The following is a 24,723-nucleotide window of genomic DNA, read 5'->3' as shown; positions in this document are numbered from 1 at the left end:
TGACAGGCTGAGGCAGTGCAGCATAGACACATTAAATAAGCTGAAGTCATTGGAATAAGAGTCAATATGTTAATGTGTTAAAGTTGAACCAATGAAGCTGCTTTTAACCGGGTTTATTAGGACGGTTCCACTCTTCTCTCTGTTTGTTGTTTGAAAGCCTTACCATGTAATTACATTTAAAGATTGTTACTATGAGTTAAAATAGAAAATAACTGAAATAAAATAAGCCTGTGGTTAAAGTGTTTCCATCCATCTTTATTAGACAGGTCTGAAGTATTTAGGGTGAAGCCTTTAAAACCTAAATCACTCCTGTAGCATCTATGAGGCTCAACACTTTTTAATCTGTGTCAGGATTATAAGGAGGTCCTTGGAAAACGCCCGTTTCAGACACCCTGCATGGCCAGTTTATTAGGTACACTAGTGAAGTGGCTCTACTCTAAATAAGATCCATTTAAACTGCATTTAAAGTCCTTCATGGAGGTTTAGAGCTTGTTGCCACATGAAGTTCTAGTTTAGATAATTTTAGTTTATTTTAATATGCGCTTCCAGTTTCCGCTCCTCCAATGATGAATAAAGGTAAAAAATAAAATATAAATTATTCCCCTGTTGATCCCTCATGGTGAAATTCCATGAAACCATCCAGTTGGGTGTTAGGTGTTTACTCAGGGCACCGCAGCCATGGACATGGCGGGAGGTGAACTTGTGACCCTACATTTAAATGTATTTCTATTTTCCAAATCATTTGCTCTAACAATGAGTGGCGTCTTTTAACGACCCCACCAGAGGGCGCTGCTGTGCTGTGAATTATCAGCTTTTATAAGTTCTGTTACTGAGAATAAGTTAATAATAAATCAATGATTTCAACTTTGTCCCCAATAAAATGTCCACAGTTTTCATTTGATGAACACAATTTCTTCTGTTTGTGGTGTAGCTGTGTCTGAATACTTGGTTGTGTCTGATGTTGCAGTGATGTGAACTGCTGAAGTTCTTCTCATTGTCTAGTATGAAGCGAGTGGCGGCGATTGTACAGGTCAGCTAGCTCGTAACGCATGTACAAAATGTACAGTTTCATTCATTCAGTGCATGATAAATGTAGCAGACTAGTGTCAGATTCAGGCCTTCACCACAAGAGCAGAACTTGGAGATAAAATGTTTGGGAGCACATCAACCAGAGGATTTAAGCATTTCTCGAGAGGGAATAAGCAAAACTAGGACATTCAACCAGGAGTGGTTTAACTCATTAAAAGGCTCTGGTGAATCTAATTTATTGTTGTTGATAATGTAGTTTACATATGTGGTGCTGAGATGATTCTCTGGTTGTAGAACATTGTGTATGGTGACTTTATATATTGATTGCTGTGTATTCAGTTGTGCATTGTGTTTTTATCATTGTCATGCTTTTGTTTCAGTGTTGAGTATTTGATATAGTGAGATCTTGAACTTTGCCTTTTGGAGGCGCTATTGGTGTGATGTTGTATGTGATCAGAGTGTTTGAGTTGTTGTGAGGGCGTTGATTGTGGTATTTTCCTGCATGACTCCACCAGAATTTACAAACCAAAATCATCACAACAGTCAAATGAAGTCAGTGTGGAGAAAAGTTGTGATAAAACTGACTTTAATGTTAAATGTTGGTCTCACACTTTGGTCCACAGGTGAGTTTTGGTTCATTGGGATAAAACAGAAGCTGTGACTCATTTCAACATATAAAACCAACAGTGGTGCATAAAGACACTTAATACTGGAACAGTTGAGAGTGGGTGACTCAGACAGCGCCTCCATCTGTTAAATCCATCACTATTTAAATGGAGTCTGGTGGAGGTCAGGCACTGAGGCCTGGGCTCTTTGAGGAGGACATCAATGAAACCCTTCAAATAAAAGTTGTCTCTGTGGATGGAGGTGAAAGAAGAGCTGACGTGGTGGGAGGGGTCACGTGGCGAGTGACGCGGGGACGATTTCCCTCAGCAGCTTGTTGAGGGCTGCGACCTTCTCCTCCAGCAGGAACTTCTTCTTCTCTGCCTCTTTGTGCTGCAGCTCGGTGACCTGCAGCGCTTTCATCAGCTGAGAGTTCTCCACGTACAGGTCCTTCAGCAGCGCACTCCACCTCGAGTTCTTGGCCAACTGCAGGCGAGCAGAGACACGGCATCAAAACCCACAACAACACCAACACAAACACACCAGCGGGAAACAACCAGGACCAGACTCACCTGCTCTTTGAGCTGCTGGACCTTCTCCTGCAGGACCAGACGCATCGCCTTCACTTTGGTCTCCAGCTCCTCCACCCTCTGCTGCAGGCCGCACACCGTCTTCTCGTACTGGCCCTGAACGCAGCACGCAGCCAGCACACAACACTGAGTGTAGTCTAGTGTGTAGCAGTGTGTTGTGTAGTGTGTAGCAGTGTGTAGTGTTACCTGCTTGCTGCTGATCTGGGAGCTGCTCTGCTGCCTCAGTGCCTCCTCCAGCTGCCGACTCCTCCCTTGCTCCTCCTCCAGTCGGACCTCCAGCAGCTCCACCTGCTCCTTGTAGCCGTCTCCTGAACGCTGCTTCACCTCCTGCAGCTGCTTCAGGTGCTGCGCCTGCAGGAGACTGATGGTGGCGCCGGAACGCTCCGCCTACAACAAACAGCCAGTAATCAGGACCTGGTTCTGGTCCAGGACCAAACAGGACCCCTCCACCCCCTGAGGCCTGACCTGGTTCTGAGCCTGGTCCAGTCGGCTCCTCAGGTCCTGCTGCTCCTGGTTCAGTTTGTGGACCTTCAGGTCCTGGTCCTGATGCTTTGACAGCTGATGAAGACATCCACCAATCAGCTGCAACGTAGCGTGTAACCCCGCCCCCCAGAACCCCATCTCCCCCCAATCCACCTGTACGCTACCTGCTGCTGGAGCTCCTGGTTCTGGACTCTCAGTTTGTGCGTCTCCTCCTGCAGAGTGATGGAGGCCTGCTCCTCCTGCTCCTCCAGGACCCGACGGAGCTCCTCCTTCTCCTTCACCAGCTCCCTGACGCTGAGCTCCAACTGCTCCACCTGGAGGAGGAGGAGGAGGAGGAGGAGAGATGTTCTGAAGTCAGACACATCGTTTTTTATTAATATATTTATTGAATTTTTATTTATGAACTGTTCTGCTTCTGTTCTCTGCCTGACTTTATTTCCTTCAGTTAGAGTCTAACTGTTTTGGGGGAGTCCTCCTCTTTAAGCCCCCTTCTTTGGGGTTTCCCTGGCATTTTATTTTTTGTACTTCCGTTATAGTTGAAATGAAGAGGAGCTGTTTTGTTCCTTGGTTCAAAGTGTTAAAGAATCGATGGCTGTTATACTGAACTCTGCCTCCAGGGGGCCCTCCAGTCAGACGGACCTGATGAGGCCTATGGGTTACTGACCTGGCTCTGAGCGTCCTGCAGCGCCCCCTGCAGGTCGGCCGCCGTCTGAGCGCTCATCACTTTCTCCTGGTTGACGGCGTGAAGCTGAGAGCGAAGCAGCTCCACCTCCGACTCCAGAGAGATCAGCCTCTGCTGCAGCTGCTCCACCTGAACACAGCATCAGACTCCTCATTAGAGACATGTGAGAGGAAGAACGGCACGACAGAGGAGGAGTTCTCCTCCTTTAGCTTCAGTCAGGGAGTTTCAGAGGAGATGTCTCAACCAAAGTTTGTGATGGAGGACGAACCAGGAGAGAGGGAGGACTCAGAGGAGGGAAATGCAACGGGAGGAGACTCTATTCTATTTCTATGTTGCTTTAGCTCCTTTTAACGTTGCTGAGTCTGCCCATGCATCCTCTTTGCTCTTAAAAGTAGCAGCTTGTTGCATTATATTGAAAATGTTTCAGTGTTTTGGTTTAATTTAAATGAGAATGAATTGTTGTGGTTATTTTCTTACGTGTGTTCTGGTCATTTGAACACGATTAAACAAATGCAGATGTGTCGGCCTGGTTTAGAGGACTCAGTCATGAACACTTTCTGATATAGTTGTTGTGCTTTAAGTCTGCGTCTCTGGTTCTTTGTGACCTTGTTGTTTTGCTCGTCGGCGTCTCTCAGCAGCTTCTCTTTGTCCTCCTCCGTCCACTGCAGCTTCAGCCTCACGCTCCTGAGCTCCGCCTCCAGCTCCGACTGTCGTCCCAGCTGTGGAGATTAAACACCTGCAGGTCAGTGCTGGGATCAGGATCAGGATCAGGATCAGGGTCAGGATCAGGGTCAGGATCAGGGTCAGGAGGGATCGGGGGGGTCAGGGTCAGAGAGCAGCTTCATTCATCCACCTTGTCCTTGCAGGAGTTCAGCTCTTTCTCCAGCAGCTGTTTGTCCTGCGTCCAGGTCGTCTGAAGCTGCAGCTTCTCCCTCTCCTGCTGCATCGCTGCGTCCTGCAGCCGCCGCATCTGCAACCAGGACCACGACTTTAAACGTCCGACATTCACACATCTGGAGTCTCTGTGTCTTTGGGCTTTTGTTTTAACATCAAACCAAAAAGAAACCAGCTCACCGTAGCTCCCTCCTCCTCTCGCTCCTTGGAGACCGTCGCCAGGCGCTCCCGCAGCATCCGGACCGACTCCTGGTCTCCACGGAGACGGGCGCTCAGCTCCGCGTTGTCGTTGCTCAGCTGCAGGTTGCGACTGCTCAGATCCAGAACCTCCTCACGGTACCTGGAGTTCTGCAGGAGAAGATGAGGAGGAGTTGAGAGGAGGTGATGAGGAGGTGTGTGAATGTCTGAATGGAGTCTGGTTCCTGCTCCTCACCTCCCTGTGGAGCCTCTCCTCCTCTTCTCTGCTCCTCTCGTGTTCTCTCTCCATCTCCTCCAGTTTCCTCCTGAAATAAAACCACAGACTCTGGACTCAGAACCGACCTGGCTCCGCTCCGTCCACCCTCCACCCCCTGAGACGTCGGCTCACCTCCTCTTGTCCACCTCGTCCTCCAGGTTGTGGACCTCCTGCTGCAGGACGCTCAGTCTCTCCTGCAGAGCCCCGTTCTCCGATCGGATCTCCTCCAACTGACTCCTGCAGCCACAAACACACAGAGATCAGGGAGGACACCGGACCTGGACGTGGACGTCACGTGACTAGAGGACATGCAGTGAGTGGAGGAGGGCGGAGGCCTCAGGGTGCAGCAGAGACTCTCTGGTCTGGAGCACAGTGAGACCTCCGTCCTCCACGGCCGAGCCAATCAGAGACGTTCTGGTGTCATGCGTTGAGGTCATTGGGTTAGAGGGGGCGGAGTCAGCGTCTGGGCGGATTAGTCTGGTTCTGGTTCAGGCAGGCGGAGGTTAGTCACGGTTCAGATCGGGTTCTGGATCAAACCTGTGAGGACTGGCCGGGTCCGTCACCTCCTCCAGAGCCAGAACCAGCTGCTCCAGCTCCAACAGCTGCTGCGTCATCCTCCTCTTCTCCCGGTCCAGCTCCTCCTCCGTGCTCCTCCGCTGGCTCTGGGAGTCCTGCAGGGCCCTCTGCAGCTGGAGGAGCTGCTCCTGGTCCCGGGCCTCCGGGTGGATGCGGGCTTTGGAGTTGAGCTGTGTGCGGAGGTCCAAGACCAGGTCTGCGGTGTCGTTGAGCTGGGAGCTGAGGTCCCGGAGGTGGTCTCTGAGGGAGGAGATCTCCTCCTCCATCTCCACGATCTGGGTGGAGAGCTGGTCGGCCAGCCGGACGTAGCTCCGGTTCTCCTGGCTCAGACGGGCCACCTCCTCCCGCTCCTCGGCCAGACTGGACCGGAGCTGAGAGGTTCTGGTCTGCTCCTCCTTCAGAGCCTCCTGCAGACTCTCCTCGCTGCTCCTCCTCCTGTCCAGCTCCTGGGAGGCGCCGTCCAGCTCCAGCTGCAGGGTGTCCACGGCCATAGCCTGGTCCTTCAGGTCCTGGATCAGCCTGGTCCGGTCCGTCTTCAGGGAGTCCAGCTCCCCCACCAGTCTGGACACGGACTCGCCTTTACTCCTCAGCGCCTCCTGCAGGCGCTCCAGCTCCGCCCGGAGGGAGGTGGCCGTCTGCTCCCCGGCTCGGAGCTGGGTCTCCTGCTGCTGGAGGTCTCCGACCCGCAGGAGGAGCTGCTCCTCCCTGCTCCTCAGCTGCTGCAGCTCCTCCTCCATGGAGGTCTTCTCCGAGGCCAGGCACCGATTCAGACGCTCCTCCGACTCCAAGAAGACGATGCTCTCCTCCAGCTGAGTGCAGGCCTCCTCCAGCCGGGCCTCCAGCTCACGGCACCTCCCGCGACACGCCTCCAGAGCCTCCTCCAGGCTGGCTTCTGATTGGCCGGACGTCTGGACCGCCTCCCTCAGGCGCTGGACCTCCTCCTTGTGCTTCTCCTCCATCTCCTTCTTCTCCAGAGAGATTTTGGCCAGCTGGTTCTCCCAGAATCCTTTCTGCTCCTGCAGCCGCCGCCGCTCACGGTGGAGCTGGTGGAGGAGGCGGCGCTGGGCCTCAGCGTGCTGCAGCTTCACCTCCTCCCTGCTCACAGCACACGGCCATCACTAATCTACACAAAACCAGTACAGGACCACAACACAGACCTCCACTGGTCTGAGGCGTCGCTACTGGAACCTCCTCACTCTGGAACAACTCCTCCCAAACACCAGGAGGCGCTGTGTCTTTTTACCAGTCGGGTTCATTTTGGTTTCTACTTCCTGCTTCACTTTCAACAACACAGACTGAACAGGAGTCGTCCAAACCTCCTCAGTTACCCTGACCCTGTCTCTACAGACCACAACAACACAACAACCAAAGAGAACCAATCACAGCTCTGGTTACATTTATTTACTAACGAGGACCAATCACAGCTCTGGTTCCATTAAACACTAACGAGGACCAATCACAGCTCTGGACCTGTTTCTGGATGCCAGCTGATCATTGATGTCTGATAAGAGTTTGCATCACTTTAGCGCAGAAACATAAATTCCACGTAACTGCTGCTAATCTGGTCGTAAACATCTGCCCCCTGGTGGATTCACCCAGGCTCTGCAGACACTAGCCTTCATGGACTTTCTAGTTTCAGATAAATCTTTGCTGATGTTAAGAACATAGTTCATGTTGGTACTGACATTTAAATATGAATAGTCATACTATGAATAGTCATAGTTAAATTAAAAATGTTTAAACAGCCGTGATCTCTGTTATTTTATAGCTGTTTTTACTGGTGTTTCATGTCTTTTTAATTCATCTTGTACAGCACTTTGGCTCCTTGTGGTTGTTTTAAAGTGCTTTATAAATAAAGTTGGATTAGATTGTGATTTATTGCACACTGAATAAGAGATGTTAGCTTAGCTGCTCTCAGTTAGCATTAGCCATCAGAACTAGCGTGCTGCTAGCAGCCGCGTGGCTACAGGTGAGGAGGGAGGAGCATCACGGTCATATTTACTGAGCCTCCATCCTGGTCACTCAGCGAACGATGAAGCTAAAGAAGAAGTGAAGCCTGTTAGCTGGAGTCACATTAAACTGGTCTAAAGAGAAGTGGAAGAGGACGACGAGTTAAATCCACCATCAAACACACTGATCTGAACAGAAGGAAAAAATAAAAAGGTCATTAAAGGAACGGGAATGTTTGAAATGCTCCAAAGACCATGAAGGGTTTTAATTTCAAGTATAAAATATAAATCTAGTTAAACGGTGAATGTGTCACATGTGGAGACATGGATGTAGTTCGTCTCCTGTGATGTCACCACCCACCTGACCACCATCACTTCCTGGTCCATCTTCAGCTTTAGCTCCGCCTCCAGCTGCTCCTTCTCACTGCTCAGCCTCTGGACCAGGTTACTGATCTCTCTGGCGAAGTTCTGCTCCAGCTCGGCCTGCTCCCGCTGCATTCTGGGAAAGTTCAAGGCGTTAAAATCGCTGCTGAGAGAGGACACTTGAACATGAGTCCTAATCTCAGGGACACGTCTGTAGTTCATAAAGTCATAATTAGACCTTAAATGAGCTGAACCTTGGTCCTGGTCCTGAGAGAACCAGACTCTCTGGGAGCAAAGACCCATTCACCCACTCAGACCAGGGATGAACCCGTTAACTCCAACATTAATGTGTTCATCTGCTTTAAACACTGACAGGTCCTTGGATCAACAGGACAGATTATCTGAGCTGCAGCAGAGACACAATCATGGACATTAGAGGACAACACAGGACCAGGTCCCAGGTAGAACTGGTCCTGTGAGAATAGACTTAAGATTGAGACAGACACAGGAGGGTTCTGGTTCCTGGGGGGAGAACCATGGTGGGTCTGGGACATGTGAGTGACTAGATGAAGGTGAAGTGGCTGTTGTCAGGATGGTGAATGAATGAATGGATGAATGAATGAATGAATGGTATGTAAAGTGTACGGAGGCTGATACGTCCTGTGTCTCCTGCAGATGTAACTATGGCCAAGGCCACTGGAACAACACACAACACAGCAACACAACGGATATGGAACCTAACAGACACCCATCATCAGTCGCTGCTTCTTCTTCTGTTCTTATTAAACGCAGAGTGGCCACGCCCACTGATGATGTCACAGGTATTTCCTGGTTCCCTTGAAACCAACGTTTCCGGGTCTGAACTCTTATTATTTTTTCGGCCTGAATGCACCGGCCGGTTCAAACTCTGGTCCAGGAACCAGAACCGTCACGGAGCCTGAGAGAGGAGGCGTCTTCCTCACCTCCGCTCCTGCTCGCTGCTCCACCCTCCTCCTCCTCCTCCTGCTGCTCCTCCTCGTCCTCCATGTTGGATCTGAGCCTGCAGTTTCTCCACCGTCTCCTTCAGCTGCTTCACCTCATGCTCCACCTCAGACTTCTGCTCCTCCAGCTCGCTGATCTCCACCTGAGGGCAGACCAGGTCCAGGTGAGACCCTGAAGCCTCCAGGTGGGTTCTGGTCCAACTACCTGACAATCATCCTCATACCTTGAAGGCCTGAGAGATGTCCTTCCTCTCCACCTCCATGCTCTGCCTCATCAGCTCCAGACTGCGTTCGTAGTAGTTCACCTGAGGAGGAGGAGGAGGAGGAGGAGGAGGAGGAGGAGGAGGAGTTTAGTCCTGGTCCTGGTTCTGGTCCAATCAGAGCTCCTGATCGAGTCCTTACCTGCGTCTCCATCTGGATGTTGAGCTGCTGCAGCTCCTGGTCGTGTTTCTGCTGCAGCTGCTCCAGAGCCAGTTCAGTCTGAATACTGACAGCAGGACCAGGACCGGGACCAGGACCGGGACCAGGACCGGGACCAGGACCGGGACCAGGACCGGGATCTGAAATAGGACCAGGACCGGGACCGGGACCGGGATCTGAACCAGGACCAGGACCAGGACCAGAGTCCAGAGAGCAGAGAGCTGAGGGAGAGAGGGGGTCAGTGTGTGTCTCAATGTGCCACTCAGACTACAAGACCCACAATGCACCAAGCTCAGAACCCCTGGTGAACTAAGGTGGAGTACGGAGGTCCACTTAATAATAATAGAGTAAAAATACACTGAATTACGTGTAAACTGGTTCTTTTTCTACTCTCTCCTTCCATGTTTTTACAGTTTAGACCTTTAACGACCTCCAACCGCGTTAAAACGTTTCATGAATGTTTTCATAAAGCAAGAAACTCACTAAGAACAAAAATACTGATAACAGATGTAAATATGACTTTATGAGGACTATTCCCCTCAGAGTTTCCAGGCTGGGTCAGTTCAGAGCTAGTTCCTCGCAACATCAGTATCATCAATATCATCAATATCAGTATTATCAATATCAGTATCATTGGTATCATCAGTATCATCAATATCAGTATCATCAGTATCATCAAGATCTGAACCCCCTCTTCCTCCTCTTCATCCTCCAAACATCAAATATCAGAACATACATTAGCTCACACATCACCCAGCTGGAGAGAAAGACGAGAGGACGAGAGGACGAGGGGACGAGGGACGAGGGACGAGGGGAGGAAGGGAGGGAGGACGGAGATGGGGGGACGGCATAAGTGGTTTTATTGTTCTGGAGGAATCAAAGTGAGTTTTATCAATGAGACCAGAAGAAAATCCCTCATTGCATCAAGCAGCATTTACTCCAACACAGCTGGAGTCCAGAGCTCTGATTGGCTGATGAACCCAGAGGAACGATGGAGGGTTAATAACTGTGACATCACTAGTTTCTACATCGACTGTGTCTAAGTTTCTGGAAACTTAAAAATCCTCCAGAGATTCACAAATAACTAAACATTGAGAGTGATTCAAACACGGCGTCTCACCAGCTCTGTCCACAGGCTGCAGCTTCTTCCTGAGACCAGGAGACGAGTGACGCTTCATGTCTGAGACGCCTGGACAGACACACAAATAGACACACAAATAAACACAAAAATAAACAAACCTGAGACCCGAGAGGACGACAACACAACGAGACTGAGACTCACCCAGAGACACAATGAAGACTATGAGACTGAGACAGAAACCTGGAAGAGGTGTGTCTGTGTGTGTGTGTGTGTGTGTGTGTGTGTGTGTGTGTGTGTGTGCGTGGTGGGCGTGTCCTGGTGTGGGGGGCGTGTCCTCGTCTAACTGGACTGTCCTAACCTGAAAGTCCTGTTAACGTCTTTGTCTTGAGTCACAGCAGATTTTCAACTCAAACCAGAAACGAATGAAAACAAACTGAGTCACAGTGGAGAGGAGGTCAGGACTGAGGCCTCACAGCCACAGGGTTCTGGGTTTGAGTCCGCAGCACGATCTTAAACACAGCAGACTGTAATCAATCAGTGAAAATAACTTCTAGAGAACACAACACTAAGACCAGGACCAGACAGAACCAGGACCAGTCAGAACCAGGACCAGACAGATCCAGGACCAGTCAGAACCAGCATTAACCAGCAGACAGACATGAGTCCAGATCCCACTGATTATTATTGATTTATTTAAAGGATATTTTATTGAATCTAAACACGGTCTGTGTGTGTCTGTGTGTTACCAGAGTGTGTGTCTGTGTGCGTCTGTGTGTGACCAGAGTGTGTGTCTGTGTGTTACCAGAGTGTGTGTCTGTGTGCGTCTGTGTGTGACCAGAGTGTGTGTCTGTGTGTTACCAGAGTGTGTGTCTGTGTGTAGTTGTGTGTTACCAGAGTGTGTGTCTGTGTGTATTGATGTTACCAAAGTGTGTCTGGTGTGTAAATTGTGTGTTACCAGAGTGTGTGTCTGTGTGTAGTTGTGTGTTACCAGAGTGTGTGTCTGTGTGTAGTTGTGTGTTACCAGAGTGTGTGTCTGTGTGTAGCTGTGTGTTACCAGAGTGTGTGTCTGTGTGTAGCTGTGTGTTACCAGAGTGTGTGTCTGTGTGTAGTTGTGTGTTACCAGAGTGTGTGTCTGTGTGTAGTTGTGTCCAGCTCGATGTTGTTTGGTCTCGTCTCAAGTTTCTGCTGCTTCTCTGATTGAGCAGCTCCAGCTCTGAGCTCAGCTCATCGTTCCTGTCCCGCAGCTCCTGAACGCAACACACACACACACACACACACACACACACACACACACACACATAATATTTTATAATGTAATATAATGTAATATAATATAATATAATATAATATAATATAATATAATATAATATAATATAATATAATATAATATAATATAATATAATATAATTCGGTACAAGAACAAGAAGAACATCTCTAGAAAGTATAGATTTAGTAAAAATACAAATACACACATATATATATACACACACACAGAACTGTGCATGCGTTTTAGGCAGGTGTGGATAAAAAGCTGTAAACTAAAAACGCTTTCAGAAATATTCAGTAATAGACAGGAAAAGATGTTACAACTTGAGCCAAGATCTGAGGCAAAACACATGTAGACGCTCAGTCCTACTGAAAGCTGACCAGCAGGCTAGCAGCTAGCTACCAACAAGAAGACCCCAGCTAACTAGCCTAGCTAACTAGCCTAGCTAACTAGCCTAGCTAACGGCAGGTAAGAAGTGACGAATAATGATCGTTTGCTTTTATCAATTTCCTAAATACAGAGTGAGTGAACAGAATAAAACTCTAAGTCCCATCAGCATCTGGTGTTTCTAGAACCTTCCACCACATCAGTCCTTCCAGGTCCTCTGGCTCTACGTCAGGGTCCAGGTCCTCTGGCTCTACGTCAGGGTCTAGGTCCTCTGGCTCTACATCAGGGTCCAGGTCCTCTGGCTCTATGTCAGGGTCCAGGTTCTCTGGCTCTATGTCAGGGTCTAGGTCCTCTGGCTCTACGTCAGGGTCCAGGTACTCTGGCTCTACGTCAGGGTCTAGGTCCTCTGGATCTACGTCAGGGTCCAGGTTCTCTGGTTCTATGTCAGGGTCCAGGTCCTCTGGCTCTACGTCAGGGTCCAGGTCATCTGGCTCTACGTCAGGGTCCAGGTCATCTGGCTCTACGTCAGGGTCTAGGTCATCTGGCTCTACGTCAGGGTCTAGGTCCTCTGGCTCTACTTCAGGGTCCAGGTCCTCTGTCTCTACGTCAGGGTCTAGGTCCTCTGGCTCTACGTCAGGGTCTAGGTCATGTGGCTCTACGTCAGGGTCTAGGTCCTCTGGCTCTACATCAGGGTCCAGGTCCTCTGGCTCTACGTCAGGGTCCAGGTCCTCTGGCTCTACGTCAGGGTCTAGGTCCTCTGGCTCTACATCAGGGTCCAGGTCCTCTGGCTCTACGTCAGGGTCCAGGTCCTCTGGCTCTACATCAGGGTCCAGGTCCTCTGGATCTACGTCAGGGTCTAGGTCCTCTGGCTCTACTTCAGGGTCCAGGTCCTCTGTCTCTACGTCAGGGTCCAGGTCCTCTGTCTCTACGTCAGGGTCCAGGTCCTCTGGCTCTACGTCAGGGTCTAGGTCCTCTGACTCTACGTCAGGGTCCAGTAGGATCAGAGACTCAGTGGAAACTCAGAGGATGAAAAACACGTCCAGATTAGGAGGAGGACTGGCCCCACATTTATTCTGCAGCAGGACAAAGAGCCCAAACATCCAGACAAGAACAGCATGACCCCCCAGAGCCCTGGTCTCAGCATCATTTACTGAGTCTGGATTAACTGAGGAAGATCTGGGGTTAGTTCTCCAAGAACCAAGAACTGTGTCCAGGTGGACCTAGAAGACCTGATGCTGTCTGAAGGTTAAAGGGGGCCACACCAGATCCGGATTAGACTGATTTTTCTCCTGCTCATTCATGATGGAAATAAACTATTAACACTAACATGACTGAAATACATTTTACTGCATATTGATGTGGTCTGAACGGTGTTTGGTTGGTTGAGTGGTTGAAGTAATTTTATATAGAACGTTATTCGTTTCCAGAGACAGACGTTCCTGTGATGTTCTTCTGGCAGCTCAGACGACCTCTTCAATGTTGACTCTATCTCCAAACCTGATCTCTCTGTGCTCTAGAAGTAGCCCCTGTTGTCCCGAGTCTTTAACTTCTGCACAGTCCTGTATTTACATATATACATATATATATGTATATATGTATGTGTTATACTACAGTTATGACAGAGTCCAACAGTGCAGATGTTCACTGAGAGACGTCCACGTTTGTTTATGACACCAATCGACTGGTTTTCCTGAACAGACGTCACTGCTGCTGCTCTCACCTTGAGTTTCTGTCCAATCAGCACGAAGCGTTCAGACGCACAAACACAAACACACATGGAAACTCCTTCGACTTTAATGTAACGTATCAGAATGAGATGGTAACGTCATTTAAAGAGACTAAAAGTAGCTAAATGTCACATTTTAATGTTTATTGGTTTAGGGAATAAATAAATCAGTGGAGGAAAATCCTCCATCCTCTTACCCTGCACTGCTGCTCATACTCCTTGAGGATTTCAGAGAAACGCTCCTCGTGACCCAGACGGCCGGCCGACTCCAGGCTGTCCAGCTGTTGATGGAACAAAACAGTCAAATCAACCCATAAACCAACCACCAAGCAACAACCAACCTACGATTCCACCCACTAACCCACCAACTATCCAAACTGTAGCTGGGCCTCAGGTGAAAAATAAAAAGTCATGAGTGGCGGCTGCAGCAGAAACGAAGAAACGGAGTCAGAGGAAACTTTCATTAATCATTCATCAGAGTCACCAAACACCAGCCACCGACACTGGAGGTCTAGTTTCATCTTGAAGAACAAACACAACTCAGATTAATGTTCTGATGGACCAGATAAACCAGGACCATCAGGTCCATGTTCCCTGGTCCCCCTGGTCTCTGTGGACCCGTGTTTCTAAGGATCCAGGTCTCTATGGGTCCTCTAGACCAGGACTAGAAACCACCCTGATAGCAACGATATCATTCTGGACTCATCCATCAGCCCCTGGACCAGACCTGGACCAGACCTGGACCAGACCTGGACCAGGCCTGGACTAGACCTGGACCAGACCTGGACCAGACCTGGACCCAGAGTCTCTAGAAACACCACAGAGCTCACATGTTCTCCAAAGGTTCTAGTGAAACACAACCAGGTCCACTCTCCATCTGGACATTAGGATCAAACCAAAGAACCCAAAGTTCCTCCACGTTGGGTTTTTACCTCTTAAAGTGAATCTGGCTCCAAAATGCTACTGATTCACTACAGGAGGCAACGTTCACACAATTCAACCTTTGGACATTTTATTTCTCCTGGACGTCATCACATTCTACCATTGAGCTCATTATACGATCCAGAAGAAGATGGAGATTTACACATGGAACTCCCCAGGACCCCAGCCACCAAGGCTACATGCTACATAGCAATGCTAAGCTACCAGCCACCAAGGCTACATGCTACATAGCAATGCTAAGCTAACAGCCACCAAGGCTACATGCTACATAGCAATGCTAAGCTACCAGCCACCAAGGCTACATGCTACATAGCAATGCTAAGCTACCAGCCACCAAGGCTACATGCTACATAGCAGTGCTAAGTGTGTGAGGCGTCACCTTATCGTGGAGCAGCTGGTCCAGGTCTCTCTGCAGTCTGTCCACTAAACTCTGGGCTTCAGTCAGCTTCAGCTTCACGGCAGCGAGCTCCTCCTCCAGACGCCCGTTCTCCTGAAGACCAGCGTCCACGTTAGTCATGTTAATTAGTTTCATTTAATTTAATTAGACTTAAAATGCTCTGCGCCATGTGAGACCTTTAAGCTCATTCCAGCCTGAGGCCGTCAGACTTAGAACTGCTCCTCTTTTTATTTATCCCTGTCCTTATATTTTTATTTTCACAGCAACAAAACCTTTTCTGATTCTGAAATAACAAAAATGTAAAGTGATCTAACCCCAGGTAACACTAATAATATGTTTATTTCATTAGCCTCATAGTCATACTAATAATTCATGCTTTGATTTACTGTTACATGTCAATAAAAAATGATGTGCTGCTAAAATATGTGTTTTTTTCCCTTGTTTTCCAAAAACATTCAAATGTGGTTTAAACAATTATACATAAAAACCTGATTTCACCATTAAATGGTAAAAACATGGATCTGTATTCCTGCCTTGCAGTAACGCTCTGATAAATGAGTTAACGAATTCATTAATTAATCAGTACTGGGTGATTAATGAGGCTAATTAGTGCTAATGAACCTGCGCCATGCTGCTCAGCTCCTCCTGTAGCTCCGCCTCCTTCGCCCTGAGCAGCTGTAGCTCCGCCTCCAGCTCTCCCCGCTCTAGCTCCACCTCCTGAAGCAACGCCTCATTCTCCTGCTCCGACTGAGTTCGTAGAGCTGCCAGCCTATCACGGTAGTCCTGTTCCAGGTCCCTGCCAATCACAGAGCAGCTCGTCAGCTTACGGTCTCCATGGACCCTGGTCTCTGTGGACCCTGGTCTCTGTGGACCCTGGTCTCCGTGGACCCGGTCTCTGTGGACCCTGGTCTCTGTGGACCCTGGTCTCTGTGAACCCTGGTCTCCGTGGACCCTGGTCTCTGTGGACCCTGGTCTCTGTGGAACCTGGTCTCTGTGAACCCTGGTCTCCGTGGACCCTGGTCTCTACGATATAGGCATCATGTGTGTGATAACAAAACACCGACGTTTATACATTTTTCCTTTTTGTTTTTCCTTTGTTTTGTTTGTTGGTTTTTCATTATTGAACCTCTCATGTCGTTAGCGGTTAGCCTACTAGCATAATGGTAATTTTTTGACAGGCAGTTACATTATCAACATGTGCTGCTAAAATTGTGTTTGTTCTCGTTTCCAGAAAATGTTCAGATATGACTGAGGCAGTTACGCTATCAGGCTAACAGGGAGTTATGCTATCAGGCTAACAGGGAGTTATGCTATCAGCTAACTGGCAGTTATGCTATCAGCTAACTGACAGTTATGCTAGTCAGGCTAACAGACAGTTACGCTATCAGGCTAACTGACAGTTATGCTAGTCAGGCTAACAGACAATTATGCTATCAGGCTAACAGACAGTTATGCTATCAGCTAACTGACTGGTATGCTATCAGGCTAAAAGACAGTTACGCTAGTCAGGCTAACAGACAGTTACGCTATCAGGCTAACAGACAGTTATGCTATCAGGCTAACAGACAGTATGTATCAGGCTACAGTTACGCTACAGGCTAATAGACTTAGCTTCAGCTACGGGATTTACTATCAGCTAACTGACAGTTATGCTAGTCAGGCTAACAGACGGTTACGCTATCAGGCTAAAGTAGAAGGGGTGGAGGTCTGACCTGATCCGGCTCTGGTTCAGGGTCTCCATGCTGGTCTGGTGCTCGTCCACCTCCCGGACCAGCTGCAGGTTCCTCTGGTGGACCAGGTCCAGGTCGGCCTTCACCTTGTCCCTCTCCCTGCAGGCCTGGTCCACCAGCTCCCTGGACACATGGAGGGTTTGTCCACATGAGACACACAGAGACACATAGAGCTAGACGGGGACAGATGTGGACGTTGGGGGGACATAGTGAGGGACATAGTGAGGGACTTACTGCAGGTGCTGGATCTCCTGTTTGTAGGAGACCAGCGCCACCTGGTGAACAACGTTCCCACTGACCAGCAGCTCGTTGTCCAGAGCCAGAGACAGGTCTGCCAGACTGAGACGGTCCTCCAGAGGGAAGTCCAGCATCTGGACACAGAGAGACACAAAGAACCAGTCTGATGAAGAAAACCAGGACCGGGGTCTGATCCAGGTTCTGCTGGGTACCGACCTGCAGGACGTCCCGGCTGTTCCTGATGCCCTCCTCCGTCCAGAGGGCCACCACCCGTTCTGGGCTGGTCCACCCTGACCCCTCATCCAGCCGGCTCAGGACCCTCTGGCCCACCAAGGCCGAGACCTCCTCTGATCTGGGTTCAGTCTGCATGGACCAGAGACCAGAGAGAGACCCGGATCAGGACAGACTGGTTCTAGACCAGAGAGAGACCAGGACCAGGAGTTTCCACTGAGTCTTGAGAATCACATGATTCTACAGCTCCACATTTAATCTGGATTAACCCTGAGGGCACACCTCCACCAGACCTCCTCCTCCACCAGACCTCCTCCTCCACAAGCCCCCCCCCCATTCCCATTCCCCTCCTCCTCCTCCTCCTCCTCCTCCTCCCTCTTCTTCTTCTTCTATTTCCTGTAGATGCTCCTCTTCATCTATGAACTACAGTTGCTGGTGTCTCCGTGGTAACGGTGACTGACACCAGATGGTCTCGTGACATTTCAGAATAAGAGCGTTCAAAGACACAAAGAACCAAAATGATGATCTAGACCAGGACCAGGACCAGGACCAGGACTGGACTGATAACCTAGACCAGAGGCAGGTCTCTGTCCTTACCGTCTTTTCTGTCCTCTCCGTCCTCTCTGTCCTCACCCACGTTAACAAACCGCAGCCTGAGATTAGACCTGACGTACGGGACATGTTGTCTACCTGGATCCACCTGGATCCACCTGGATCCACCTGGACTGGGCTGATTGGCCTGATGACTACCAGCTGGTCTGAAGGTAACGGTGCGTTCAGGCGCACCTAGTAAATCTCAGTTGTGTGTTGTTGAATGTCTGATCCATGTCACCCCTCCACTCCTCCTGACTGTCCTCTAGACCTCCTCAGGACAAAGACCTGTCCCTGAGGAGCTCTGGTCTCGTTTAATCATGTCTGTGATCTGTGTTTATGTCCGACTCTAAAAAGATCCAAACTACTTTACTTTTAACGTTCTACATAAAATAGATAAACTTAAAGTCCAGAGGGACCAAACTTCAGATGCTAAGATGAGACACGGAGGAGGACTGGGCCGGGATCTGCAGCCTCCTCTAAGGAACCCCCTGGAGGAGGTTCTCTGAGTCCAGGAACTTTAAATTCCACAGACCTGTGTGATACGGACGCAGATGATTAGATAAAGAGAGAACTTTGACAGTGTTGTTAGTGTAAAGACCAGAAAATGACTTGAGAAAGACCAAACCGGAATAAACGAGTGGGCTGATGTAAAATATGTATAATATATAATATCTACTGTACATTCAAACCAAGGAACCAAAGTGACGTTCTGGGAGAGAACTGGTCTAAATGTTTCATATAGATCACAAAGATGAGTTCTACCCTTTAATAAGAGATGATCTTTACATCCTTAAACGTAAACGAACGTAAATAAAGAAGATTCAACTGTAGAATCTGCTGAGACACTTTTGTCTCGTGTTCGGCTGCAGAATGAATCAGATGAAACGTCAGCTGTCACCTTCCTACACCCACCAGTGCCCAGTGATCAGAACCAGAATCACTTCATTGATCCCAGGGGGAAATTACTTTCATGAGGGTAAAAGTTTGACTGAAGCAGAATAATCGGCCACGAGCCTGAAACGTAACGTCCCCGTGCGAGGACGCATGGTCTCAGGAGGGTAAATGTAAAGAGTCTGACCCTGTACGGCGCCCCCTGCAGGTCAGCTGATCGTACGGGGGTGGAGCACGACGTGGGGGCGGAGCCACACAGAAACTTCCTGAACTCAGTGATGCTGATTCTTCGGTCCACGTCCTGACGGAGACGACAGAGGTGATGAGAGGGAACACAGACGACCAATGAACGGACAGAAACCAGGTTTACCTCAGAATGGAGGCGCTGCAGACCTCCTCCGACCCCCACCTCCTCCTCCTCCTCCTCCTCCTCCTCCTCCTCCTGCTGCTGACTCCCTGCTCAACACAACCGTAAAACTTCAACAGGAATCATTTATTTTTGGTCTCCAAATCAAAATGAGAGCATATTTTAAATATCCTATGTTTGTGTTTGAGTCTTTAATAGCAGCTGTCTACATTAGATTCAGATGTGAGACTGGTTTCGTCTTGGGTTTATGACTCTGTTTAAGCCTTCACAGGGCTCTCACTGAAATACCTGGAGATTCTCAATATTTAACCCTAAAGTGTTAATGTTCATGACACAAGACTGTTTCACTTTACTGACATGTTTCTATTGTTTCTAATGTTTCTAATGTTCCTGAGTTAAATCCAGATGAATGAATGTCTCATATCTGGTTCATATCTGGCTAAGATGTGATGAAGTTACCAGGTCCAGAGGTTTGATCCAGCCCACCGTACCTTTACAGGAGAAGGGCGTTGGGACGCTCTCCTTCGGACTTCCTGCCTCCTCATCAGACTTCAGGCTCTGCTCAGGAAACATGGAGGTCAGTCAGCCAGTTCTAGAGCCAAGATGGCCACAAACAACTCCTCCATCTTGGTTCTAGATGATCTGGTTAAGAGCTAACGTAGCTAATGTAGCTAACGTAGCTAACGTAGCTAGATAGCTAATGACAGTCTGACTGAGGCTACACCCGGTCGTCAGGGTAACTGTCAATCACCACGATGTCCCTTCCTGTTTCTATAGCTTAGAATAACTTGAACATACATCAGCATTATATTAACTTAACTTAAGTCCCGCCCACTAACATGGGGAGGCGGGACTTACGTGAGCTATGCTGCAGCCAGGCACCAGACGTTGATTCAACCGGGTTTTCATTGTGTAGAACTACTGAACTGAAGAGTCCCTAATATTCTGTCAGACAGTCACTCCACTATATAACAGAAACACTTCAGAGATTAATTCAGTTCAGTTTGACAGAACCTCAAACATCATCAGGTCAATGACGACTCAACGTTATGTAGATTAGAATCACTTCTCTAGTGTACCTAATGATCTGGTCTAGTGTACCTAATGATCTGGTCTAGTGTACCTAATGATCTGGTCTAGTGTACCTAATGATCTGGTCTAATGTACCTAATAATCTGGTCTAGTGTACCTAATAATGTGGACGTCTCTGATTCCTCTCAGTAAACTGTGAAGGATCCTGGAGTCAAACCAGCTCCACATTCCTCACAAACCCACATCCTGGAAAAACCTCCACCCTGAAACCACCAAACCTCACTCATCACTCCTCCTCCTCCTCCTCCTCCTCCTCCTCCTCTTCTCTCCTCCTCCTCCTCCTCTTCTCTCCTCCTCCTCCCCCCTCAGGTATCCAGTCTCAGATTTCTGAAACTATGAGCCCCACCCACACAGAACCAGCTCTGTTCAGACAGAATGAACCCTGAACCTCAGCAGACCAGACCAGTCCAGTCCAGACCAGACCAGACCAGAACCAGACCAGACCAGACCAGAACAGAACAGACCCTAGACCAGACCAGACCCTAGACCAGACCAGAACAGACCAGACCAGACCCCAGACCCCAGACCAGACCAGAACCAGACCAGACCAGACCAGACCAGTCCAGTCCAGACCAGACCAGTCCAGTCCAGACCAGACCAGAACCAGACCAGACCAGTCCAGTCCAGACCAGACCAGTCCAGTCCAGACCAGACCAGAACAGACCAGACCAGACCAGACCAGACCCTAGACCAGACCAGACCAGATGTCTCCTCTGTGTATTTATGTGTTTATTCATGTGTCTGTATCGTCCTACTCAGAGTTCATATCTTTTAGATTAAATCACCTCGATGCTCTCCAGAGACGTGGCTCGTCTCACTTTGGCCCTGCGGACGCCACCCGGGGACGAGGCCTCGGTCCTGGACGCCGCTGAGTCCTCCAGGTCCTCCAGGTCCTCTGGGTCTGGTTTACTGTCGGGACGCGAGCGGCGGCCGTAACGCTTCGTTCCCTTCACGAACTTTGGCTTCACCTCCTCAGGAACGACTGCAGACAGAGAACATGAACACAGCTAACGGCTAACAGGCTAACACAGTTTCAGGCTAACACAGCTAACAGGCTAACACAGCTAACAGGCTAACACAGTTACAGGCTAACACAGCTAACAGGCTAATACAGCTAACAGGCTAACACAGTTACAGGCTAACACAGCTAACAGGCTAACAGGCTAACACAGTTACAGGCTAATACAGCTAACAGGCTAACACAGCTAACAGGCTAACAGGCTAACACAGCTAACAGGCTAACTACATAACGTCCAGTATAGTGAGCAGGAGACATTTTGCTGTGAATAAATGGTTTCATGTCGGTAGAATGCATCGTGTGTTTTTGTGTATCGTAACATTCTTGACACATGAATGAACTCAGTTAATGTTTCCTTCGTGTTTCCTCATCAGCCTAATGTTGGCTAACAGCTACCGGCTAATAGCTCCATGTCCACTCCCTGTCCCCCTCAATGTCCCCCTCATGTCTCACCTGGCTCCAGGTAGCTGCTGTCTTCTGAGGTGCTGAAGTCCAGAGATCGAGACAAGACGTCCACAAAGGCGTCCTTAAACTCCTCAAAGTTCACCTGGAGGAGCAATGGAGTACTGTAGTAGTTGGAGTAGTAGTAGTGGTAGTAGTAGTGGCCGTAGTGGTAGTAGTAGTAGTAGTAGTAGTGGTAGTGGTAGTAGTAGTAGTGTTAGTAGTGGTAGTAGTAGTAGTAGTAGTAGTGGTCGTAGTGGTAGTGGTAGTACTAGTAGTAGTAGTGGTAGTAGTAGTAGTGGTAGTAGTGGTAGTGGTAGTACTAGTAGTAGTAGTGGTAGTAGTAGTAGTGGTAGTAGTGGTAGTGGTAGTAGTGGTAGTAGTAGTGGTAGTAGTAGTAGTGTTAGTAGTGGTAGTAGTAGTAGTAGTAGTAGTGGTCGTAGTGGTAGTAGTAGTGGTAGCGGTAGTGGTAGTACTAGTAGTAGTAGTGGTAGTAGTGGTAGTGGTAGTAGTGCTAGTAGTGGTAGTACTAGTAGTAATAGTGGTAGTACTAGTAGTAGTAGTAGTAGTAGTAGTGGTAGTAGTGGTAGTACTAGTAGTAGTAGTGGTAGTAGTGGTGGTAGTAGTGGTAGTACTAGTAGTGGTAGTACTAGTAGTAGTAGTGGTAGTAGTGGTAGTACTAGTAGTAGTAGTGGTAGTAGTGGTGGTAGTAGTGGTAGTACTAGTAGTGGTAGTACTAGTAGTAGTAGTGGTAGTAGTGGTAGCAGTAGTGGTAGTAGTGGTAGTAGTGGTAGTACTAGTAGAAGTAGTGGTAGTAGTAGTAGTAGTGGTAGCGGTAGTGGTAGTACTAGTAGTAATAGTGGTAGTAGGAGTAGTGGTAGTAGTAGTAGTAATAGTAGTAGTAGTAGTAGTGGTAGTAGTAGTAGTAGTAGTGGTAGCGGTAGTGGTAGTACTAGTAGTAATAGTGGTAGTAGGAGTAGTGGTAGTGGTAGTAGTAGTGGTAGTAGGAGTAGTGGTAGTACTAGTAGTAATAGTGGTAGTAGGAGTAGTGGTAGTACTAGTAGTAGTAGTGGTAGTAGTGGTAGTGGTAGTAGTGCTAGTAGTGGTAGTACTAGTAGTAATAGTGGTAGTACTAGTAGTAGTAGTAGTAGTAGTAGTGGTAGTAGTGGTAGTACTAGTAGTAGTAGTGGTAGTAGTAGGTGGTAGTAGTGGTAGTATAGTAGTGGTAGTACTAGTATGTAGTAGTGGTAGTAGTGGTAGTACTAGTAGTAGTAGTGGTAGTAGTGGTGGTAGTAGTGGTAGTACTAGTAGTGGTAGTACTAGTAGTAGTAGTGGTAGTAGTGGTAGCAGTAGTGGTAGTAGTGGTAGTAGTGGTAGTACTAGTAGAAGTAGTGGTAGTAGTAGTAGTAGTGGTAGCGGTAGTGGTAGTACTAGTAGTAATAGTGGTAGTAGGAGTAGTGGTAGTAGTAGTAGTAATAGTAGTAGTAGTAGTAGTGGTAGTAGTAGTAGTAGTAGTGGTAGCGGTAGTGGTAGTACTAGTAGTAATAGTGGTAGTAGGAGTAGTGGTAGTGGTAGTAGTAGTGGTAGTAGGAGTAGTGGTAGTACTAGTAGTAATAGTGGTAGTAGGAGTAGTGGTAGTACCTGCTGCCTCCGGCCCAGCAGCGCCTCCAGCAGGGGGGGCTGATGCGCCTCCAGCTGCAGCCTGGAGCAGAGCTGGGTCAGCTGGTCCCGGTCCAGGAGGCCCGTGGCCGTGGTGTCACAGCTGTGGAAGTGGGCTCTGAGCTGAGCCACGTAGCGACTGTTGTCCTCGTCCTCCATCACGACTCATCACAACCAGGCTTCTTCTTCTGTGGTGGGTGGAGGACCACACAGCAGCCTGTCAATCAATCACTGATGTTAGCAGAATGCTAATGCTAACATCTCTTAATTTAATATTTAATTAAATTGGAAGTGGAAGATTAGTCAACAACTTTTCATTGACCCTTTCATACATGGATTATTAGACCTGTAGTCAAAGCATCAGCCATTTCTGTCTCTCAATATTTTAAAAAATTGTACTTCCACCAACGGGCCAGTCGGTGGAAGTGTATGAAGTGAAGCACAAGCTTCCACTGTGTTGGTTGATATGCACTAACACTAAAACACACACATATACAAAAAACAGCTGTTGAATAGCTGTCCACTACAGTCACGAAGCAACAATTATTAATCCATAACTAGACAGTCTAACATGTATTTATTTATTTATTTATTAATTTAATAACACAGTCTAACATGTATTTATTTATTCATATATTTATTATTTTAATAACATGGTCTACAGTTTTATTATTTATTATCATATTATTTTTTATACATGTTAACATGTATTTATTTATTATTATTTTAATTTCATTATTATTTATTATTTTTTATATATATATGTTAATAACAGGGTATTATTATTTATATATTTATTAATTTAATAACATGGTCTAACATGTATTTATTTATTTATTTATTTATTCATATATTTATTATTTTAATAACATGGTCTAACATGTATTTATTTATACATTCTAACTTCATTAATTTATTTACGTATTTATTTAGACTACGCCGTAAACACGAGGAGCTCTCGCCTCTTTCCGGTCACTCTCGCGACCTGAGGAAGCTTCACCATGGGAACGGAGGCGCGAGCCGCAGGAACAAAAGGCTCGCGGGGCAAAGTGAATAAAAACACTGCGCCTGCGCCATCTTACACAGTCCGTTACTAACGGGGAGTCTGTCCGGTAACCGGGAGAAGTTAACGGCCGAGCTTAGTTAACTTTAGTCAGTCTTACCGGGGGAAAGTTCTTCTCTTCTTCTCCTCCTCCTCCTCCTCCTCCTCCTCCTTCTCGTCCTCCTCCTTCTCCTCCTCCTCTTCTCCTTCTTCCTCCGCTAAAACTTCACGTTTCCTCCATGGACGTTGTCCCGGAGCTCCGGATCGTCCGCCGCTAGACTACCGACATGAAGAGTAACGGAGCAGCAGACTGGAACCGACCACCGGACAACACACGGACACCGACTTCCGGTCCAGTTTCAAAGTAAAACGCTCCCCTGCCGTCACGGACGGGGACGGAGTAATAATAACAAACTGGAGTATCCCTAGATACGGAAGTAACGTATCTGATTACTTTAATTACTTTTATTTTATTTGAATGTAAACATGTAAATAAAGACCAGAGCGTCCAGATGTCATCAGCTCATTTACCAGCAGGGAACAAGCTGAGGTAGTTTTAATGAATCAGACTTCAGCTTAATGTTTTAATAAAAGAGAG

The 24,723-nt window shown here is 48.0% G+C and overlaps 1 protein-coding gene across 4 annotated transcripts; it reads right to left on the bottom strand.

Moving 5' to 3' along the window:
* Positions 1–1,598: 1,598 nt before the first annotated feature.
* Positions 1,599–24,642, bottom strand: ninl (ninein-like). 4 transcript variants are annotated; one of them, XM_047602429.1, is made up of 31 exons: positions 24,247–24,640; positions 23,066–23,300; positions 21,437–21,530; positions 20,751–20,947; positions 19,365–19,431; positions 18,877–18,962; positions 18,694–18,807; positions 17,007–17,153; positions 16,788–16,924; positions 16,536–16,676; positions 15,445–15,619; positions 14,806–14,916; positions 13,682–13,765; positions 11,225–11,351; positions 10,144–10,212; positions 9,006–9,244; positions 8,828–8,908; positions 8,586–8,746; positions 7,622–7,759; positions 5,273–6,406; positions 4,868–4,972; positions 4,715–4,784; positions 4,462–4,629; positions 4,241–4,357; positions 3,993–4,106; positions 3,370–3,516; positions 2,870–3,019; positions 2,688–2,780; positions 2,409–2,609; positions 2,205–2,318; positions 1,599–2,118 (listed from the first exon to the last, which is right to left on the bottom strand). In XM_047602429.1, exons 2-31 carry the CDS (start codon positions 23,240–23,242, stop codon positions 1,927–1,929), a joined length of 4,950 nt encoding a protein of 1,649 aa, XP_047458385.1. In that variant the 5' UTR covers positions 23,243–23,300; positions 24,247–24,640; the 3' UTR covers positions 1,599–1,926. The 4 variants fall into 4 exon arrangements, with proteins under 4 accessions (XP_047458385.1, XP_047458386.1, XP_047458387.1 ...); XM_047602430.1 differs by having other exon boundaries at positions 9,006–9,199; XM_047602431.1 differs by lacking the exon at positions 2,688–2,780 and having other exon boundaries at positions 24,247–24,642.
* Positions 24,643–24,723: the final 81 nt, after the last annotated feature.

Source organism: Mugil cephalus, chromosome 13, assembly GCF_022458985.1.
Source record: "Mugil cephalus isolate CIBA_MC_2020 chromosome 13, CIBA_Mcephalus_1.1, whole genome shotgun sequence".
Taxonomy (NCBI): domain Eukaryota; kingdom Metazoa; phylum Chordata; class Actinopteri; order Mugiliformes; family Mugilidae; genus Mugil; species Mugil cephalus.
The sequence above is the reverse complement of the archived record's forward strand: the minus strand, read 5'-3'. Positions and strand labels throughout refer to the sequence as shown.

What these genes read in the sequence shown, in the direction of transcription:
- ninl (XM_047602429.1), bottom strand. Translation starts at nt 23,242, where the DNA reads ATGGAGGACGAGGACAACAGTCGCTACGTGGCTCAGCTCAGAGCCCAC. An exon ending in AGCAGCGAGCAGGAGCGGAG is followed by an intron (nt 7,760 to 8,585) that starts GTGAGGAAGACG and finishes GAACTTTCCCAG; the next exon opens with AATGCAGCGGGAGCAGGCCG. An exon ending in CCGACGAGCAAAACAACAAG is followed by an intron (nt 3,517 to 3,992) that starts GTCACAAAGAAC and finishes TGCTGTGTTCAG; the next exon opens with GTGGAGCAGCTGCAGCAGAG.